The sequence below is a fragment of the Scophthalmus maximus genome, chromosome 10 (genome assembly GCF_022379125.1).
Source record: "Scophthalmus maximus strain ysfricsl-2021 chromosome 10, ASM2237912v1, whole genome shotgun sequence".
NCBI classification, from domain to species: domain Eukaryota; kingdom Metazoa; phylum Chordata; class Actinopteri; order Pleuronectiformes; family Scophthalmidae; genus Scophthalmus; species Scophthalmus maximus.
The window spans coordinates 16526620-16548841 of record NC_061524.1 but is presented as its reverse complement, the minus strand read 5'-3'; the positions used below and the strand labels follow the sequence as shown (position 1 = coordinate 16548841).

At 45.5% G+C, this 22222-nt stretch overlaps 2 protein-coding genes across 21 annotated transcripts in view; both read right to left on the bottom strand.

The window, feature by feature from the left end:
• kcnma1a (potassium large conductance calcium-activated channel, subfamily M, alpha member 1a) overlaps positions 1-14881 on the bottom strand; it is a 136700-nt gene extending 121819 nt beyond the window's left edge. For 5 of the 18 annotated variants that reach the window (XM_047334789.1, XM_047334794.1, XM_047334791.1 and 2 more), the window contains exon 1: positions 13676-14880. In XM_047334789.1, the coding sequence (XP_047190745.1) occupies positions 13676-13966 (291 nt within the window). In that variant the 5' untranslated portion in view covers positions 13967-14880. Of the gene's footprint in view, positions 1-13675 lie in introns of all 18 variants that reach the window. The other 13 variants (XM_047334786.1, XM_047334790.1, XM_047334787.1 and 10 more) reach the window with 6 other exon arrangements.
• A 3969-nt stretch (positions 14882-18850) lies between these two features.
• The window catches only part of dlg5a (discs, large homolog 5a (Drosophila)), a 36079-nt gene continuing 32707 nt past the window's right edge, over positions 18851-22222 (bottom strand). For all 3 annotated transcript variants that reach the window (XM_035606062.2, XM_035606064.2, XM_035606063.2), the window contains 4 exons: positions 22090-22217; positions 21726-21835; positions 21166-21275; positions 18851-21049 (listed from right to left, as the gene is read on the bottom strand). In XM_035606062.2, the coding sequence (XP_035461955.1) occupies positions 20946-21049; positions 21166-21275; positions 21726-21835; positions 22090-22217 (452 nt within the window). In that variant the 3' untranslated portion in view covers positions 18851-20945. The remainder of the gene's footprint in view (positions 21050-21165; positions 21276-21725; positions 21836-22089; positions 22218-22222) is intronic.

Below are 22222 nucleotides of genomic sequence, written 5' to 3'. Positions count from 1 at the left end.
GGGGGGAAATGTTTTTTATTCTCAGCCCCGTCTCACAGGGAAAATAAAATCAAATTGGCCCATATGGACTATTTTAATGCAATGTGTTTACAGCTACTCAAGTGTTTAACGAGACACCTTCAGAGGATTAGGCAGTAATTGGGTTATCATTTGAAAATCACATGAATATTTCCCATCTTGTTCCACAAATTTATTATGAGCAATCCAAAAAACCGAGATAAACCACTGACAGGAATACAAGATTATCCAGATGATTCTTTGTGAGGGCAAAATACTTTAAAATCCTGACTGTATTGTTTCATTTAAAAAATAAAAAAAAATTGTAAAATATGCAAAATATTCTACATTGCCAACCACTGGATTCGTCTGTTTGCGGTTTGCCTTTCACGGCGGCAACAAAGCTCAGGTGGAACCAACAATAAAAAACGATGGCTCTGTTCCATTCAGTTGTCCCGGGAAGCCAACAGTAATCCTGCGTGCACGATACCAGAGATCTGCATCTGGAACTGACAACGTCAATGAAATGTAGCCATTGCTAATGTTATTAATTACTCATGAACTTTTCCTGATATGAAATGTCATCTGCAATGACCATTCAATACTGTCCCCCATCCCTCCATGTTGCTGTGTTAAGGGGAAAGCATCTGCAGCCAGACTGGTAATCTGGCGAGCCAATTTAATCAGCAAATATTAGCATATCGGATATATTTTGTTGTCAAATTGGCCTTCTTTTTTTTTTTAAAGCACACATTTCGACTTTGCAAAAGCACACGTTTCCACCGAAAACATTTCCGGTGGCTCTGCTCAGTTCAAATAAGTCCGACGTGATCAGCGTGGAAAACACCATAAACCCTGGAATTCAGCCATTTATCATTTTTACTGCGCTTTTGTTTTTCTACTGCGACGTGTCAATGTTGGCAGACGAGATCCGCGAGCACAGACGTGACAAAAAAAAATCCGAGTCTGCGGTCGCGCGGAAACAGCGTTGACGTTAGTGTGCACACTAGAGATCATGGACAGGTTTATTTTTGAACTTTCAAATTCCTACACTGTCCCAGATTTTAAACAATGACATTAAAGGGATAAAACAACCTCTTTTTTTTTCTCTGATACAGTCTTGGTTGATTCAGTGGAGTTGTGAACACATTACATTTGACGGAATAATCAGTTTGTCCTAATCCTTGAGTTGTTGAGAGTGCTGCATGTTTTCTAGTGCGGCTACTAAAACTCAAACGCATTCCTGGCTTCCTTCTGTTTTTTCCGATACATACTCATTTTCTCTCTGACTTTTGTTTTTTTGGGGGTGGTCTACAATCCTAAACAAGCTTCTGTGAACACCATTTTCTCTTTTGTTTTTGCTTAATTGTCTGCAGGCCGAACTCCTTCCCTGACATTTGCCGAATGCATTCATGAGCTCCCCAAAGAATGAACCCTGCTGATCTTGAACACTCGCGAGCTTCCTCCCAGCGGTGGCCCTCGGGCAAAAATGTCCACTTTTGCACAATGATTGGATTTATTGAGCGGGTTTCCATTTAATTTGCTGAGCCAGTGCTCCTGAGGGGGATAAACCCTCTTCCTTTAGCCACAATCTCATGACAAACTTTGAATTCGAAGCCCCACTACTGGCGTCAAACATTATCACAAAAATATGGTTGTTAAACGCGACACTTGTACTTGCAGGACTTTGGACTTTCCGTCTTTTACTTTATGTTATGTTTTCATAATTTTTAGCTCAGTATTATTATATTTTCCCGCCAAACTAGGGCAGCAACTAACGATTATTTCCATAACTGATTAATCTGTCATTCATTTTCTTGATTAATCGATTAGTTGTTTCGTCCGTAAAATTGTGAAAAATGTTGATCGTGTTTCCCCAACCCCAAGATGATGTTTTGTTTTGTCCGCACACCAAAGATATTTAGGTTACTGTCATAGAGGTGCAAAGAAACCAGAAAATATTCCCATTTAAGAAGCTGGAATCTGAGAAATTGATAAATTTAGTAGTCGCTTACTAAACGATTAATCGATTAACTGTTGCAGCTCTCCTACGTACATTGGATTTCAAGAGAAAAACACGCAGTGACGATATGCAGGTTGTGCGAGGGCATGAATAAAAACCTAACTTTGATCTTGGACCTGTTTACCACCAGATGCTCCTCATCCCCGTGTGTGTTCAGACAGTCGTGCCGACTGCAGCGCCGCCGCTGCGATATTAGCAGCCTGTGCACGCCCCTGCTCGGTTTCAGCGTGACCAATTAAACCCCGCTATTGAGATGCGATGACTCCGACTCATTGCTCATTCCCCGAGCCCCAGTTACAGAGCCGGGAGCTGCTCGAGTATAGTGTCGTGTCACAATTTCAATAAAAACGTCTACTGCTATGAAGTACGATGTCCAAGAAGAGACATTCACGTGCATGTAAATTCAATGAATTTTTCCCTTGCACTCAATCAATTTGAACAGAAACAGCTTTTATAACATTTCAAAATACTGGATGTCCTCATTTGACAATACATTTTTTTATAAGGAACAATAATTATTTTATTGTTATATTGTTTAGATGGATATGAACAGATTTTGACAGTACTCAACAACAACCGCACAGTTGCACATGCGTGTGTGTGAGAAGCCTCCCCCAGGCAGCCCCGTCTTGAGCTCTCCATGGTGCTGAAACTCTTCAGCAGAACGGCCGAGGCCCGATGGCCACCATGCGTCAGACATCCTGCCAAGACGCAGAGGCGGAGCACACAACTGCCGCGTGTCACTGCGACCGATGGATTCCACACCTCAGACGAGAGCCGAAGACAGACGTGACGTTTGTCCGAGTACCAGATCTGATCCCCGCAGCTCCCCCGGCCGACATCATAATTGAAGCACACACACTTCAAAGCAGACCACAAACTCCAGAGTTGTGAACCCTGATCGACAATAATAAAGTGGAAAATGACATATTGCTCTCTCATCATACATACATAACATCATACATCCGCCCGTCATTCAGAATCAAACGTTCTTACTGTACATCTGACCGAGCCAGCTGTCAACAATGCCGCGACCTATTTTAGGACTGTAGTGTTTCAAATAATTACCAGGGAGCCACGTTTCTGTAACCCGACCTCCACCGAATTTATATTACAACACTAACTCAATTGTAACACACACACACACACACAGATCTGCGTACATATACGGTGCAGCTGTGAGAAGGAAAAGGGAGGCAAAAGGCAAACTCCCAAGAATTACGCAAGTCCCTTTGACAAGACAGCACCAGAGAATCATACATCACATCTTTAGAAACAGATGCTTATTACTGATACATGACGAGTGGGCTCAGCCCCCCCCCCCCCATGAGTCTGACAATGATGTATAGACTCAACTGACAACCAGACCAATTGGTTTCGTACAGACGAAAATGTACATCTGTGCGTGTGGGTGCAGTCGAGTGTGTCCACATGCATGGTTTCTAATGAGGCCAGTGAACAGCAATGTGCAACTTTAAATGAGAATCACGTGACGTCGTTGTTCATCATTATTATGCAAATTCGTCCGCGATGTTCGAATCGGCTTCCGTTTCTGCACCTAACAGACATTAACAGATTCAAATATCTACTGTCCAACTAGTCTCCCAGAGGCAACTTGATCGTCTTACAACTACCGACCTGTTCGAGTGTTTCTTAAACTGGACAGAGTATTTGTCATCCATCTTTAATGAGGCATCCAAGCGATGAACCCTCGCATCATCCGTACGCGGTGTCTGCGCATGCTGTCATCTGGGGCTCAGCATTGAGGCGCATCGTTTTCCAAAAGCTCGTGTCCCTCCGAAAAAGTGGTCAGCCTCACCATCGGTTCGCGTCGAGATACATTTCACAGCCCTTGCAGAGCAGCAGACGGAACCTGAGAGAGACGGGGGCCTTCTGGGATTTCACTTTTGCGGGGCATCAAACAAGACCGTAATTGACGGCTGGGCTGCTCATTCCTGCGCAGCCCACTCTGGAAAATGTCAGGAGGAGTCAAGAGGTAAAATCAGTGTGTAAGCAGGCCCCGCTCACTTTGCCTGAGCAGGGTTCAAACTTGTAGGTCGCCCTTCACTGTCAGGCGGGGAACTTGTGGTTCCCCATAAGAAAAAAGCATTCCATTTTATCAGTGTCTGGTGCTCACTCAACTAACAGAGACGGACTGGCCCCGCTGCCAGATGGGGTGCAGTCTTTGCATTTGTGGCATGGTGGCTATGGTCGGCACATCGCTGGCACGCAGAGCGAAACCTGAGCCTGCTGTTAGCCTGGCGGGAGAAGGACAATTAGCATATTAGCCCGCCCCCCTAAGAGGTTAATTGGGGTTGCTATATGCGCGGTGGTGGGGATGTGCGAACCTCGCACGTCCCCACCCTTCTCTGACAATGGACGCTCTGCCTGCATGTTCCACGCGGCCGACCTCAGACACCCACGTAGGTACGTCGCCAAGAGAGAGAAGTGATCTCTGCAAACAGGAGGCAATAACACTGCCTGCTGAAATCTTTGAAGGTCACTGCAGTGTCCTCTACACACACACACACACACACACACACACACACAAACACACACACCCCTCTCTGTCTCCATCTCTCTCTCTCTCTCTGTGCCTCAGTGCACACAGCTCAAAGCACCAATTATTATGTTAACTGCATTTTGATGTCCACATGTGAATGCTCCACGGGCTTCCCTGATTTCTAAAGGCTGGGTGGCTGTGCTCCGAGGCACGGAGGGAAAATGAGGGTGGGGGGGGGGGATGATGTCTGGCTCTGCCTGATAGAGGGCTGAGCCACGTGCCGGCCTGCTGTTCCGTGCAACGGCCCGGAAGGGTTGGGACATTTCTAGTGTTTTCACACTTCTATAACCTAAAATACAAATCTGACAAGATTTAAATGTCAAAGATTATGAGAGTATCTACTGGGAAAAAAAAGAAAAAAAACACTGCATGTGCATGTAGACTAAGCAACAATGAACAATTCAATCAGATCAGAATGCTTCTCTGGTCTGTCACTCTCACGAGTGAGCATGAAGATTGCGCGACAAAAGACAAAGGCAAGTACAATAGGCCTTGCAGAGCGGTATGCGGTGGTACGAACTGGAAAGTACACGCCGCTGTCCGTGTCAAACTACAATTCGAATACCTGCGAAAACACACAAAACCAAAGACTGGGCCGCAGGCGACCACCGACGCCACTTCGATAATAGCATCAGCTTAACCTCGTGTCTAGCCGTTGAATCTGCTGCAATGTTTCTTTTTCATGTTGTAAATGTAAATGTAAATGTTTGATTTTTATATGACCTGGCTATAAGGAGAGCAACCAAACCCCCCCCCCCCCCCCCCCCCCCCCCCTCCCCCCCCCACCCACACACACACACACACACACACACACACACACACACACTCGTACACACATACCCTTCCTCTGGTGTTAAGCTGTTTAAGGACAACAACAGCTGAGGAAGAAAAGCTTGGTGGACTGGAAACCATAAGCCATGATCTCGGCTGGCTAACCAGGCACTAGCTGGCTATCTCCCTTCCGCAGGCCCCCCGATGCCAGCTTAGCCTCGCCGGTCTAAAACCAGCGGGTCTGCATGCAAATGGTTTTCCACTGCCACTTTGACTGAGGCAAGGATCGAGTGACTTAGACCCTATCGCACATTTCCAACCATGGGAATGCCAGTCTAGCGCTCCCCCCCCCCCCCATTGTGGAGCCAGGTACACCCTTCCCCTCTAACCTTTGACCTCTGAATACTTCCTGTGGCATGGGGCCGTCCTTTTAATAGTCCAGTGACTGGCCAAAGAAGACATAACAGCGTGACAGCAGGGGCGCACAGTTAGGGTACGGGGGGGGGGGGGGGGACGCTCTGTGTCTGCCCCATGATATACATAGTCTGGCTTGATATATGGCCTCTCCTTGTCTATGGATTATCATACATCAGCAAGGCACATGAGCGTTGTCCCTAGATGGCCGTCGAATCAGGCCCCGGAGAATTAGGGATCAGGGCCCAGATAAGGGAGGCGTCTCCACTGAAGAATAACTCATGAGTCACACGTTCCACACGTGAGGAGCACGAAAAGAAAAAGACGGCAGAAGGGGTTTGCAAACGCGTACATTATCTACTGTGTCATCAACTGTGCGGTGCTACTGTACGTTATCTATTTATTGTTTTAAAAAAAATTACATTTGTTTAGAATTTAAAAGCAGATCAAAATCAATACTCCAACATATACACTCAAATTTAACAATCTAACCCTAACCCTAGATCACACTTTGAAGCCTTTTAATGGGCATTTTTTTTACAAATGTACTGACATTTTATTGACTGAATAGCTCCTCATTTGCTCAACAGGCTCATTTGCTCAACAGACTAATGTCAATAAATGAATAATCAGTGTCAGCCCTCCTGGGGAAAAAACAAAATGTGGCTGGGGGACGGACGAGTGTGGAAACTCGTCCCCGAGTGTAAATGCATACATGTATGAATTATGTGCAAAACAAGTCTCGACCAAGCGTCGTGTGTTCTCCAATCACCAATACTCACTTCATTAGCTCTTTGCCTTGCACATTTTTCCAATTAGCTCTGGATTCCAGTAAGCTGGAGTGGGACGAAGTGGGCCGAGGTTTTAGTGAGAGCGACAGCTGACGGCGGGGTGTGTGTGTGCGCGCTCTATGCTGCTCCGGCGAAACGCAGCTGGTCTGTTGCCAAGCAGAAGGGAGAACACAGGCTCACAACAGTTCCTCTCTGCAGGCACCTCCGCAATCCATCCCACGACGAAAGGTGAGTGCAACGAAGAACGAAGAGTGTCCCAGCAGAACCTCAGTCACTCTGCCGTTGGGTCTGGTTATTCCTCATCACTGACACATGCAAACACTCAGGTTAGGTTTTCAAGCTCAGGTATTATTAATTGTTCTGAAGTGAAAAATCAATAACAATCTTCAGTCACGGATGGACGTTGTTCTGTAATGATTCAAAATTCCCCAAGCCCGCCATATGTTATTAGACGGGAGCTCATTCGCTGGATTTCTCTTAGTAAGTAGAGAAAATAATAATAATAATTTAAAGAGCCATTTAGAAGGGATCGAGTGTTAAGCGATGCTCATAAACTGTGTAACTGCAGACTGACCATGGAGAACGGAGCACAGGGACCAGATATGGCCCCCGCCTCATTATCGGTCACATCACAGGAGACAAAAACAACAAACTCAAGTTCGATGAGATGAAACTTTAACGATCCCACCAGTGCCACGGGGGACACAGTGCTGGAAGAGCAGCAGACGGACATGAGAAACCACATTACCTGAATCCAAAATGGTCTCGGCTAAAAAGAGTTTGAATATGACTATCTGTTCAACATTATTAAATATATTTGTCAAAATGTTGACTAATTACAGCATTTAGTGTCCTAAGGCTTGCAGAATATGAAGCCCCTTATTCAAAACATAAGACAACATCAATGAATATATATATATCTAGGGCTGCAACAAACGGTTATTTTCATAATCGATTAATCTGTCGATTATTCTTTGGTCCATAAAATGTCTTAAAATTGTGAAAAATGTTGATAGTGTTTCCCCAAACCCCAACATGATGTTTTGTTTTGTCCCCACACCAAAGATATTTAGTTTACTGTCATAGAGGAGCAAATAAACCAGAACATATACACATTTAAGAAGCTGAAATCAGAGAATATTTTCTCATAAAAACGACTTAAATCGATTAATTGATTATCAAAATAGTTGGCGATTAATTTAGTAATCGATTTCTAATGTATTAACTGTTGCAGCTCTATACATGTTGAATGTATGTAAAAGACTTAGGCCAAAGATTTAGAATGTGAATTAAAGGAAATTGAATAAGCAGTAGCACAGAGACAGCGGTGTATATTATCTGCTGTCCTCACTACCATGGACAGAAAATATTTAGGGATCAAAACAGTGTACAATACATGCAGGGGGAAAAAAACATACGCACTGTATGTACTCACTCACATACAGAGAACATACATAAATGTGAGTACAGGTCAGGAATGTAACGCAGCAAAATGTCTTCTCGGTCAACAGGGGAGCTAAATGGCGAGAGAAGGTTGTCCGAGCGGAGCAGGTACGCGGCTCCATGGCGCGTCGCGTTGAGCTGTTTGGACAGAAACAGTTGTACAGTGCTGACGGCTGTTGGCTCTGAACTGCACATAAAACACTCGGCGTTGCACCTCGGGGGGATGAGGGGGAGGCCGGAGGTTCTCAGCGCAGTGGCTGTGGAGGTAAGGTGGGAGGAGGTGTGTTTTTAGTCCTCATTTAGTGCATATATATATATATATATATATATATATATATATATATATATCTCACCAAAAACACGCACGCATGCCAAGTGGGGCCCGGTGCTCCGTTCAGATTCGTAAAAAGCGAACGCTCGCAGCTGAGGAGCTTAAACCAGAGCGTGACAAAATGACCCACATAACCGATTATCTAAATAATTGGGGGGAAACGTTTCCTCCGGGGAAAAGATTAACTTTTTTGGAGTCGCAATTTATTTCAGCTCCAGCAAAGAGAATCGTTGCCTGTCCTGTTGGTTTGAAACCACGTCCTCGAAATCCAACACGTCACCTTTTCTTTTTCTTTTTTTTTTACCTTAATGTTACAAACGACACAACAACAAACTGTTAGTTAGATAGAATTGGCTGGAAAACTGCAATATGAGTTAGTTTCATACCAGGTTGACGTCAGAACTCTTGGTTTACTCCCCAGCCCATCAATTGTCTCTCTTTTTTTATTAAAGCACCTATTACACTCATTTCCAGTATCTATATTTTTACTGTGGGATTCCACTAGAGTAGCTCTGTGTGATTCACTTTTTTATTTATTTATTTTGAAGCTCTTACTTATCTCAAACCGCCTGTGACGCAGCCCCCTCCGTTGAGCCTCTGACTCAAACGCACAGTATTAGCTCAGGCTTCCTTCAAAGGCCTCCTCAAAAGCCCACTTTCTTCCAATTGGCTGAACATACGGAAACCTGCCAAGGGGAAGGCAGCAGCAGTGCTGGTGAACAGCGCCCCATCATCCTCTTAACCGGCGTGCAGGGTTCTGCAAGCAAATCGTGAGCCAAATCCAAACGACATGTTTAAATTAAATTGAGACCGGAATCCGAATACAGGAAACACTGCAGCAGGACGGCTGTGTTCTGTGCATGTGACACCCGTGACCTGCTGATAGTTGTGGGGCATAACAGCGGGTTTAGTCTTTCAAGCATGTAGAGACGCTCCAATTGCATCGCAAATGCCAGATCCGGCATCGGCGAGCACGCGAATCAATGCACCGCTCCGACGGCACGTCTTCAAAGTATAGTCTCACGCAGGCGGACCTGCAATTTTTTCTTTTCCCCCCAAATCACTCTTTCTCCAAAGCAGCGGTTTGCGCGACACTGCCACTGGCAATTTACTGTGTACAGAGCGGCGGAGAAGAAGTGATTTCAGGTCGTGCAGCGTTGGCCAGAACTCGCGAAAACGTCGGCAGTATGGCAATATTTCACACTGGAAAGGCCCACGAGCAAAATGGCGACGTGAACCATATTTATTTGTATACCCCAAGTGTGAAAGATACAGAGTAAAGGTATTTTATTTTTCTAAGCTGTGGCTGCACATTTACAGTTTTTTTAAGGAACTGGGTTGTTTTTTTTCCCCTGGATTTACTCAGTTGCTGCTGTTTTATAACCGTCACTGTTCTGTTTGAAACTGTAAATGTCTTTTATTTCTATACGCTGTGGCCGCACTTTTAGGTAATTGTTGTTTATTCCTAGATTTATTTATTTATTTGTGTTCTTTTTCAGTTATGAGTGTCGCACGACATAGTAAAAGAAGTTCAATTGGCATCATTCCTTGTATGCATCTGTTCGTCAAAGGGTCTAACCTGAGCCGGGCCAAACAACAGTGATAGCAGTCATCACTTCCATACAGGGATGGTAGCAAACAGCTGTTAAATGATGTTATATAAGTAGTTGTTGTTTTTCCCATGCACTGGTATCAGATCAGTACGCAAAGTCCAACTAACGGACTCGGTATCGGGAAGGGAAGAATGGTATCGGAACATAAACACACTCCAATAAAAATCTTTTTCTATATTTGCCCCTGTTAATAGTTGCATGTTTCGGAAGATGTGCTAAAATGCCAAAGGCAGTGGAATACGCTCCCGGTAAAACTCTATTCTGCTGTGGCCGAAGGACTGTACGGTAAATCTCTGTGTGTCTGGAGAACATTAGTTGCCTATAATGCTCCAGTTGACTGCTTCGAGAGAATGAGTTGGGCTCGGAGCAGAGCGGCGGAGAGATCCGCGACGAGCTGACGCCAGCAGACGAAATCAGTCTGAGCTCATGATTTTAATGTTTAAAATTGACATCCGGCATTTCAGGTATGACAGGCATGACGAGTCCCCTGTACCACAAAGTCATTTTTCTCCAGTGGGGGCGGACGGCTGCCATTCACGTTTGAAAGGAGACAAACGCAGATTCTCATCCGGCCGCACACGAGGACTCCCGGAGGTGGCATGACGCAGAGCAGATAACTAGACCATTAGATAACCAAACAGCAGCGGAGCAGCACGGCACGGAAAAACGGCACAGAAACCTCGGAGACGAATACAAAGACCACAGGGGAAGGTCGGAAACAACAGAGCGGGCTTATGTTCTGCCTCCACCTCGGTGCCACCGAAGGGGCTGCGCTTGCATTTCCGTCACTCGGGTTTTGAGTGAGCGAGCCTCGGTTAGAAAACCACCTCATTGTGAGCGAAGTGCGCGGATTGGCGAGCTGCGCCGCGAACAGGGAACGAAATGAACAAAAAAGGGAACTAGGTGTTTGCTGGCAGGACTCGAGGGCAAAATCAAATTACAAATGCGGTAGATATGTGGCGTAAAAAAAAAACGACACTTGAGCTCGCCGAACCCGCCGGGCGAATAAATGATGCCATAAATCGTGCCGGTACAAGCACGGCGTTGGGAGGGAAAATCAATACACGGGTATGGTTATGTTTTTTTTTCATTATCATTACCCAGTAACACACTGTTTCGCCGTCCACAATAAAACTGCCTTGTCTCGTTTCAGAAGGACAGTAAAACAGGGGGATTGTCCCTGGCTCTCGCGAAGAGTTCATTGGAGTCCTGCATGCATTTAATGGCTTTCCAGTAAAAAAAAAAAAAAAAGGGAAAAGGTCAGTGCGACACAGGTCACCGCGAGGCCCCGGTCCTATGTTTGACAGACACTGTCATTGAGCAGTGCAGACTCTCAAAAGGTGCACTCTCTGGCGTCCCCCCATATCTTTCTTCCCTGCAGCGTGAGCTCCAACGACCCCTCAGCCTCTCCCTTGTGATCCGGACGGAGAAGGTGGCCATTGAAAAAGAATTAGGTCACAGCTGTGAGTCCATGGCAGAACCCCTTTGTCACCTTCACGCCCAGTGTTTCCACTTCCTCCTGTGTCTCTCTCAAGAGTTTCCACCTCTATCCCCCTTTGCCCGTGACTGCAGTTTCCCAGTACTGACAGAGAGAAAAGCCTGCCGACCTCCACGCCAACTTACGAATCCTGTTTCTCACACATGCCAGCCGCGCCGGCCGCGCTAGTCAGCTGAACGCGGATCCGGTTTCCCCCTTCTTAATTCTCCTAACAAGCCTCTTCCCTCCGCAGCCAAGTGTCAAGCCAACCAAAGTCACCCGAAGGGATGGCTCTGCCCTCCATAGCAACAACAACACGGGGGAGGGAGAGGGGGGGACCAGACATGTGCTTTCATCACTTTTTTATTTTTTACCGTTTCTGCTCATTTTGACGAGACGAGACGCAGCCAGCTACCCACCAACAGTCACAAGATGGACGCCTCATTATATTTGCATGGTTTATTTTCATCGCTTGCCGAGCACGGCGGTGCGAAATGTGAAGGACGTCATAAGGTTTGGTGCCCTTTTTTGATACCGGGATCCGGGGGCATAACAGAATGACAGGAGGCCAACAGCCGGGTAATAGCCTGAGTAGCACACTGGACAGATTTATCTCTCGGTGTAAATAGGAGCTGATCAGATGGGACCGTTTTTAGAATACTTGAAGTTAATCAAAATCTCCCGGAGCCTCATATATCAATGTTTACGTCTGCTAATGTTTTTCAGCATGCCATATACATTTATACAAAATCAGATCTGAAGAGATCAAATTGTTGTCTGATGGAATTGACTGTTTTGCAAAACTCAAAAAGCAAAATCTGCTTTTTTTATAAAACTTTAACATGATGCGATCATATAATCCCAATATGATTCTGCTGAACATGAGTAAATGGTATTTGCTATGTGCTAAGTGCAACGTGTGCACGTGTTTTTCTTCAAATTGAGCTTAGGAAAGAAATCAACTACAGCAAATAAGATAAAGATAAAGACAAAAACCGAGTTGAACCTTACACCATTCGGCACATCAGAGCAATGCAGGGTTTGGAAGGCTGCTCTCTCATCTGTCACAATATACCACACAGAAATTGGAGGAAAAGGGACCAAGAGACCAGCAAAAGACCACAACTAAGAAACAGCAGGGGGGGGACATGGCTCCTCCAATCAAATTGGGACACAACCCAAATGTCACCACATCCCCTTCTCAACACCTTGGCATGACACTGTCACTCAAACTGTGCCCTTACCTGATTATTATTTTTGTGTCTTGCCTTTTAGATATCAAAAAAATATTCTTTTTTTTTTCATTTCAATCCAAAGCGAGCATTATGAAATAAAACCGGACAGGCCCTTCAGCTGACCCCTCTGCTCAGCCAGGGGACCACTCGCACTATCTCACAAGTGTGTGAGTCATGTGTGTGGCACAAGTGAATCAGCCATGATTCATCCTCAGCGCGGGGCCACCCCAGGTAAAGTAATTGGCAGATGCCCTTTTTTCTTTTTTCTTTACCCTATTTCTACATTAAGTCCTGCAGAGAGGTTATGTTTGCACAAAGACGTTTCATGTGCAGCTTTGCAACATTTCAGCAACATTAAAGGAGTAGAATAACACATGGGGAAAAGATGTTTCCATATAGACTGGATGGTGCACAGTGTTGTGTGTGTGTGTGTGTGTGTGTGTGTGTGTGTAAGTGACAGCAAGGGGGGGCTGCGTGAGACGTCATCAGGTTTCACTGGTGGAATGTGCAGGATCATGTGTTTGGTTACATGAAACTAAATGAAATGTTTACTTTCACCCCAGAAGTTACGAGCTGGCGTGTGGCACCACGAGGATGCTCATGATGTATATGTATGAAGAAAAAATTATAAAAATGAAGGAACTGCTCTGCTCTCATCCCACCCATGAGATATCCGTCATGCAACAACCTCCTCCCTTCATTCGAGAGTGGGAGCTGGTAAACACATGGTGATGGTGATGATGAAAACAACCGTCTACGAGGGACGCGCTCGATCGAAAGGCACCGCAATGGGCACTTGATCTGTTTTGTGGGCTGCAGGTGAACGAGGAAAAAGCCATCAAAGTCGATCTCACGGTGGGATGTGGCTCGCACGGCTTGAAGGCCATCGCGGGACAACAAGTCGGGCCAGTGTGACGGGAGAAATCTCCATTACGCGCCTCGGCGAATACATGCATACGAGGCGATTAGAGAGATCCCCCCCGTCCCCGTCCCCCCCCCTATCCACATGTCGTTTACCTTGGTTTTGATGTTGCAGTGGCAGCAAACGGTCCACATATACTTGAGGGTCCTCCACAGCAGGATGATGAAGAGACCCCCGAAGAACGTCACCATGGAGGAGGCGAGGAATGCCCACCACATGCGCTGGCCATTATTGTCGCAGGGCACCTCGGACGAGAACGGGATGACAACGTCTTCCATCTTGGATATTACGATCGAAGAGTCCGGCTTTATACTATTTATGATATTGCTTGTCCTCATAGAGCTGTCGCTGCCATGGGGAACGGTGCCATCCGCCTCGGCTAGCATTTAGGCGCCTTGGAGAGCGTGTGCCAGCGTCCACAGCCCCACTCACCAGCCATATTGCTTGGGAAGAAAAGGAAGAAAAAAAAGGAAAGAAAAAAAAAAGAAAGAATCCTTTCGCTGTAGATCGTGTCTCTTTTCTTGTGTGTGTGTGTGTGTGTGTGTGTGTGTTTTCTTTTTAAGCAGTCTGCGATGTGCTTACTGGTGGCAGCGCGAGACGCCGCACACGCCGGAGGACCGGGGCACAACAGCGGGTCGGTGGCCCTTGGAGAGAGGCATTTAAATCCGCCACCAGTGATCGAGGCTCGGGTGTGCGCGCGCGCGCGCGCGCTCTCAGTCCGAGGGGCTCTGCGCCTCCGTCACGCCAACAGCCATGGCAGCGGCGCAGCCGTCGAGGCCGCCGGAGAGGTGTCAGACGGTCGACAACGCGCAGCGACGGTGGAACAGAAGAAGAGGGAAGAAGGAATGCCCCAGCCTTGTCCTCGACCTCTCTAGCCGTCTTCCATTCAGGGGTCCTGTGGAGTGGCAGGTGTGTGTTGGGTGGGGGGGATCGATTTCACTTTTCTTCAGGCGTCAATGGACCGTGACCGAGAGAGAGAGAGAGAGAGAGAGAGAGAGAGAGAGAGAGGTGTAGTTTAAGTCCCGTCCCCCCCCCCTCGCCCCAGAAAAAAAAATGTTGCGCTGTCACCGCAGTGCCACAAGACTACATGATCCCGCGGCCCCGGTCCGTCGTCAGCTCTGCGTAAAAGCACTGGGCGCTCGGCTGGGATGTCGCTGTCTCCATTCGGGTCCCCCCCCGCCCCCCCCTCCCGCAGCAAGCCCCTGGCACGGCACGGCACGGCACGGCGTGGCGCGTCGCGATCAGCTGAGAGCGCCTGTCAGATCCGCTCCGGAGGAGGAGGAGGAGGAGAGCGGGGGAGATTTTACAGGTAGGGGGGGCGGGGGGGGGGGGGGGCGGAGCGACGCGCTAATAATAAAAGACGGGACCATAGACTGTACATAAACAGGACGGGACGGGGCGACAGAAGAACGCGCCGCGACGTCTGCGCCCGAGTGCTGAACCGGACTCGGCCGCTCGCTGGGTGTGCATGAGAAGAGGTGGGCAGCGAGTTGCGTCTTTTACGTCTTTGCGTCTTTTGATGCGCGCCAATGACGCACGTCGCAAAAAAAAAAAATGAAATACTGTGATTAAAATAAATCTCAGTATCACAGCTTAATATATATAAATATATATATATAAACACCCCCCTATAGAAACATCCCCCTATAGGATTATTGTAATGATGAGAGGACAGGTATAGATATACATAATTTATACACACATATAAACACTGCCGGCCCCCGCAGGCACAACACAGTGAACTGGATTTTCATTAAGGATAGTGCTTCCCTCTCAACTCCTCAGTCTTTGGCTTTTCATGCATGGATGATGGGTCTTACACTGCGCGCGCACACACGCACACACACACACACAGGGTGGTGGAGGGGGGGGGGGGGGGGGGGTTGTCCCTTCTTGGTCAATGGCAGCAAAATACGCTTACGCTTTTAGCCCACGCATTAGGTCGAAAACAGGTGTGGATCGGTGGTGACGCTGAGTTATGGGTGTGGTAGTTCGCAGTGGTTAATGGGTGCGCGCGGGGAGCCCCCTCCTGCAAAAAAACGCGGCCCGGAACCGTGGATATGGCGAAACAGCTGGGGGGCCCTGAATAACCGCTGACCCCTGAGCCGCCCAGACCGGGCAGGTGCCCACTGCCACCTGTGTCCCAGGCCTCCAGACATCATGGAGGATTGCATGCACCGAACTCTTCATAATCTACAGTCTGCAAGAATCCCCTTCTAAGATTGAAGGTCACTGTACCCTGACGTTTTATCTGAAGTCTTTTCTCTTTTTAGTTTTTTTTTGTTATTAGTTTTTTTTTTTTTTACAGAAAATCCAAGCAAATGATTGAATGAAGTGAGGAATGATGACACTTGATCCCAGGCACAGATCTTTCTTTCTTTTTCTCAGTAAATGTGATATGTGTTCTAACTTCTATGATGGTAATTTATTGTCTGGGAAATATCTGGGCATCTACAGGAATAGCTGCTGTAACAGAATCTTTGAACCTGGGAGCAGGGCGAGCTGTAAAACATGGAAGACATGGCAAATCTGTAAATCACAGCACTTCAGAGCAACGGGGGTCTACATGCAGGCATCATGACATCACGGTGCTGTCTACCATTGGTTGGTACAGTGTATTGAATAAAGTGTTGTACTAAAAGAACAATCTCAGAGGCGCCAAGTTTTAAATGTTTGTAATTTTCTCGCTGAGGTTTGGTCCTTCATTTTCCTCCACATCATTTATATAGAAGTTGGTTTTGGAATGACCCCGCTGCAAAACACCAAGAATCGAGATGTGACATGGCCAAACTGTTGTTCTAGTTATGTATATCTATTATGTATACATTGTCAAGCTTGATTTATGTTTTCTTATGTTCAGGATGAAGTGTCACATTAAAGTCAAATGATGCTGCCTCAAGGCAGGGCCCACAACAAGTAACACAACGTCTTGCTTAAAAAAAAATGAAATTCATACTAGGACTAAGGTGGTAGGGGTCAGGAAGGTAACAAAGACAATACTTCGAAAAAAGCCTTCGCAATGGTGAGATGTTTTATTAATGCTCATCTTTATGAAATAAGTGGGAATCACACCGTGAGTCTTTCTGTTCATGTTTATTCGTGTTGCGGATTCACGCAGAATGACAACCGCATCTGCGCGTGACTCGTGCCATGCTGCACATTCCCTGACCAGTGCACAGGGAAGGGGAACGACAGGAAGAATCCATCCCACCCCAACACATGCTCTGTGTGCGGGGCACTGGAGATCCGAATTCCGAAGCAGCAGTCATGGTCGCAGAGAGTCGGAGCATCGGCAGCACCTGCTACGTGCAATACTGTACGTGTCATAGTAAATCTGGCTGGTGTTTATTGCTGGCCACAGCCACACACCCGCAGATGGGACGCCAAGTGATCGTCGCCCCCCCCCCCCCAACGAGAAAAAGGGGCCAGCTTGCTGGGGGAGTGGTTCCTTGTGGGCCGGAGAGGTGTTCCAGTATAGTGACGGAGGAGGAGAGGGGAACATGAGCGCAGTCAGGGGGGGGCAATCTGACCGCGGGACAATCGGAGATGAGGGGGGGGGGGGGGGGGGGGGGGGGGGGGTGGGGGGTCATCCAGTCGAGCAAAGGGGATGGGAAAGAGAGAGAGAGAGGGAGAGAGAGAGAGAGATGCCTCGTCGCTATGACGACGAGAGAGGACGCGAGCGGGGGGGGGGGGGGGGCACGCACAAGATCGCCACCGTGGACTGCAGAGCTCCTTCGCTGTCAGACTTGAGACTTCTCAAGTTCACTTGAGCTGTCAGCAGCTGTCTCGAAACAGACACCCCCAGCAGGAGGGCCGGAGACCCTATAACCCCCCCCCCCTTTTTTTTTTTTTCCTAAAATGGGCAGGAGGAGACTCGGAGGACACGAGGACTTTTAGGACACCGCGCGGTGGGATGGGAGGTCATTCGTGTCCAAAAGCACGAGCGTCGCTCTCTGACCTCGAGGTCCGAAGAGTCGTTCGTCAGCGACGTGCGGCAGCGGGCCCTCGTGACGTCACACGGGGGGCAGGGCCGCGAGGATGATGCCAGTACAGTGGCACAGAAAGTATGACATCTTCACAGGATGCATGCGGGAAAAAAAGATTTTGGGCATGTATTCTTACAATAATTCTTAAGAAAGTCAGCTGAGGAGTGGAGAAGTTTCCTCAACACATTTACCAATCCACTCTTGCTTCTTACCGTGTCCCACGGCAGACATTTTGTTTGTTATTCTCAAATAATCACAGGGATCATGATGATATGAAAAAACGTATGAATGTTTTGAGCAGGAGAAAGACAATCATTGAGAGATTTCCATTCGCCCATCTGCCTAATCAACAGTCGGCATCTGCCTTATTGGGAGTTATTGTTCGGTTTTCTGAACCCAATCATTTACAGTGTATGATTTTGGAAAAGTTCTTCGCATTTTGATTTGGGTGGATTCCTTGTGCAGTGTGAATGAACCTGTGAAATTACCACCCTGCTACACGTGTAATATAAAGGTTGCTGTTAACGGTGATTAAATAATAACATTAATTGAACCAAAAGGAAGCACAAGGGGTGGAGAAATTCTTCTGCTGCTGAGTGACGTGCATCAGATAAATCAAGTGGGAGTAGAGCATTTAGCCCCGCACTGACAAGTGCTGACAAGAGGAAGAATGGATTGAAATAATTGCGAACAAAGTTGATCCCAGTCTTAATTGGTTGTTTTTGTACCCCTGATAGAGGATAAAGAAATGGTTAACATCCTGTTAAATATCCATGACATGATGATGATGATGATATAGGTGCTCACCTCTCCTGACTGCAGATGTCAAGGTTCCACTATGGCACCGTTTGTTTTTGTTTTCCCCTCAAGTTGTTAGAAATTGATTTGGGTAGCTTTTATTTTTAGGTTTCCAAGAAAGTATTATTTTTTTTTTTTAATCTTTAACTTTTAAATCAGTTCACAATTCACCTGCAGGAGGTTGGTAAATGTGGCCCCGGGTCTACGTGGTTATTGAATATAATACTAAGTCTCTCTTTTACAGCCTCTCCTCTATTAAAAGAAGACTACCTGATTATATTAATAGTGTCTCACATATCTGCATTGTATATTTTGTATATTCTTTTCCATTGGCTGCTGCGTTCCGCGGGATGGATTCCCTTCCATCCTTATAGACACCTCAGAGAGATTTCAGCAAGGATGTTGGAATTTTAAAAAAACATTATTATTATTATTATAAGCACCACAGGAAAAAGACGTAAATAAAAGTCCCAAAACGAGTCCATGTCGTGATACAGAAAATGAGTTTTATTCTCATGTTAATGTCTCAACATACAAATCACATTCTTTCTAACAAAAGAAAAAGTTCAATCAGTACCTGGCGTCTTGATTCTTTCTATAAATACAACTATTTCATGTTGTATCCCACTCTCTCTGTCTCTGTCTCTCTCTCTCTCTATAACATATGCTATCTACTCAGAAAAATAGTAACATTACAGTTTGCTTCTGCTTACTCTTTTAGTCCAATAGTCAAACTCGTGGACTAATTTTTCCTTTGAAAAACTGTGCAAGAATAGATCCCTTTTTAATAATTCAAATAAGAAGTGATCCTTTTTTTCCCCTAATAAAGAACAAAAAAGGCCATTAATGAAATGTATGGAACTGATGTGATACACAAAATATGAATTAGTTACAGTAGAAATTATAGTACCTATTCGTAAGTCTACTGGAAACCTAGGAGCAGTTACATGTTTAAGGTTCACAGATAAACAAGTGCAAAACAGAAGTAAAAAGGATAAAGTTGCCTTAGTGGATTTTGGCACAATAAGATACAGGATATGGTTTTCAAGGAGGGGCAGAATATTTGTGTCAATATTTTTTTTTTTTTTGCCTCCTGAACACAAAATACAGTTAAATAATAATGAAACGTCACTAGCATAGAAACGGATCAGAGGAAAATCCTGTAAGATATTACCCTGCAAATGTTGCTTCATAGTGTCTCTTTTAATGAGTACATCGATAAGTGACTGACAAACAACCACAGAAGAAAAACAAAAAAAATGAAATAAATAAAAAGAAAACAACAACATGCTAATAACTCCTATGACACGACTTGACTGCCAAACGGTCCTAGGCGTATGACCTAGTGAAAATACATATAATATATATATATTTATATATCTATATATATGTGTGTGTGCGTGTGATTTTCAGATGTATCTGCATATTGTATACGTTATACTCTATATTGTTGTTGAATATATGTTAAAGAGATAAAATGATAGTTACACAGTGGTCTGTCTAGCCCTGGAGTGCATTCTGAGGAGTTAACCCGTTTGGCCGCCACTGTGGCCTAACCCTCAAAGCTTCACCATTGTCGTGCACTGTGCTGCTCTCAAATCAGCCCCTCAATCACCTGTTCCCATGTCGGGTGAAATTAATTATTGGATGCTGGGAGTGAAAGCTTCTGACTATACACGACTGAGGGGCTGGTTTCAGATCAGGCTTCTTCTCCGAAGGCACTTCCGCAAAGGCCCATAAACTGTCCACACACACACACACACACCTGCCTACTATAGAAACACAATGCATAGAGCAAACATCGATGTGTTTTGGAGTTTTCCATGGCCGTTACTGCTGGCAGTGATGTTCGGTGAGAACGCAGCTACATACTGCAAGGGGCTTGATGCTTTTTTGCACGTTCACACCACGGGGGAGCGTGATGTCTGATCCTGGCATTTAATTTCTATAGCATCGTAATTCACACTAACACGAACAACCACGGTTTGACGCAACTGAAATTGTCATTACAATTCTGAACAACAGTCTCAATGCTGTTTTTCTCTCACACACACAGTCACACACACGCGCACAAACACAAGCAAACACAATTAGTTGTCAGTCATCAAATGGGTGCATAATTGTAAGGAGACCACAAATGTCGTTTGCTACACAGGTGGGTCAGGGGCTTTGCTGAACTTCATTAGTGTTGAGGTTTGTGTACACAAGGACAGGGACACGCATTCAAGCAAATATTGAACAACGACAGTTAGACACGTCTTTTTTTTCTTTTCTTGTAGACTGTAAACGGATGCTTACGATGCAACATTACAAATACACCACCAGGAACCCTTTAGGGAAGACCCAATGAACTTTGAACGTCAAGATCCAGTGCTACTAACCTGCTCCGGAGTACATCGTATATAAAAGGAGGCTCTGATTATAGATCATAACGAAGACAAATATTTAAAAAAGAAATATATCAATAATTTACATAACTAGCTCGCTGCTGGGTACCTATTGGTATAGTGTGAAAGAGTTAATTGGTGTTTGGGGAATGGAGATGAAAGCCGCAGCTCGCTGCAGAGGCAGGGGCTCTCCTCTAGGGGCAGCCAAGTGGAGTCCACAGGACTTTATTTTGTTCTTGATCAACTATTGTCATGATCTGAGTGCAAATGTAAGGGAGGGTGCCGCCTTGGACAATACCTGCAAAGACAAAGAGACTCATTGAAAAAATTGAAAGAGAGAGAGAAATTAAAATACAAAAGATGGGCACATTATCTGTGGTCTGGGCTGGCTTGTGTATTTATTTAAAAACAAACCTGTGAAGAATTTGCTGTACTCTTGCTCTATCTTCTGTGCACTTTCAAATTGCTCCTTGGAATGTTTTTGAGATACTTTGTCCCTCAGATAAACCGGATCTTTCTGCTCCCTGTGGCAACAATAAAAAATGGAGATAGTAATTCAGATCAGAGCCTTGGCGATTTGAAACCATCATCAGTGACCACTTATCTTCCTTACATTTCTATTGTGTCTTATCAAACTTTCAATAATTGTAATATTTACATTTAGTTAGAAACAGAAGTATCTGGACAAATTTAAGAATTCACTTGTTACTTATTTTGCCAGTGGAGTCACACAAAACACACAAAGTAAAGAAAGGACAGCTCCTGCACCAAGAGTTTTAATTTTAAAAAGGAAAAAAAAGCTGTGTGTGTGTTCGTGTGTGTGTGGTGTTCGTGTGTGTGTGGTGTGTGTGTGTGTGTGTGTGTGAGTGAGTGAGTGAGGGAGGGAGGGAGTGAGTGTTTCAAAGAAACTAAAAACAAATAAAGATCTTGTTGCGTCTTGATTTGTTTGATTAAAAAAAAGGTGAAAAACTTACTTGATCTGCTTGGCATTTTTGTAGCGGACAAAAACAACGATTGGATAAATGTGAACACTGTGGAGCCTTTCGATGGCGTACGGGGCAATGTCAAGCAAACAGTGACAACCCTGAATTCAAAACACACAAAAAAGAGAAAACAGCAGATCACTATGAGATACACTTAATTCACTACACTGTTTTATAAGGCTTAGTGACAAATTACATATACAATTTATGAGCAGGATTCTAGCTTTTCATTCTTTCCTTTCTGAGCTTAGAGCGCTGTCAGTGATCGCTTATCTTTACCAAAGGCAGAGATTAAAACAAACAGAAGCCACGTTATCGTTCTTGATAAAAATCTGATGAGAAATAAAGCACCAACCTTATCTGTTATTTCCTTTATAGAAGCAACAGTGGTCACATCAAAATGGCCACTCCTGCGCTTGTAGTCGATGAAGAGGCAGTCTTTGACGCCCCGCTCGATGGCTTGCTGGGATGCCTTCATCACCTCTGCA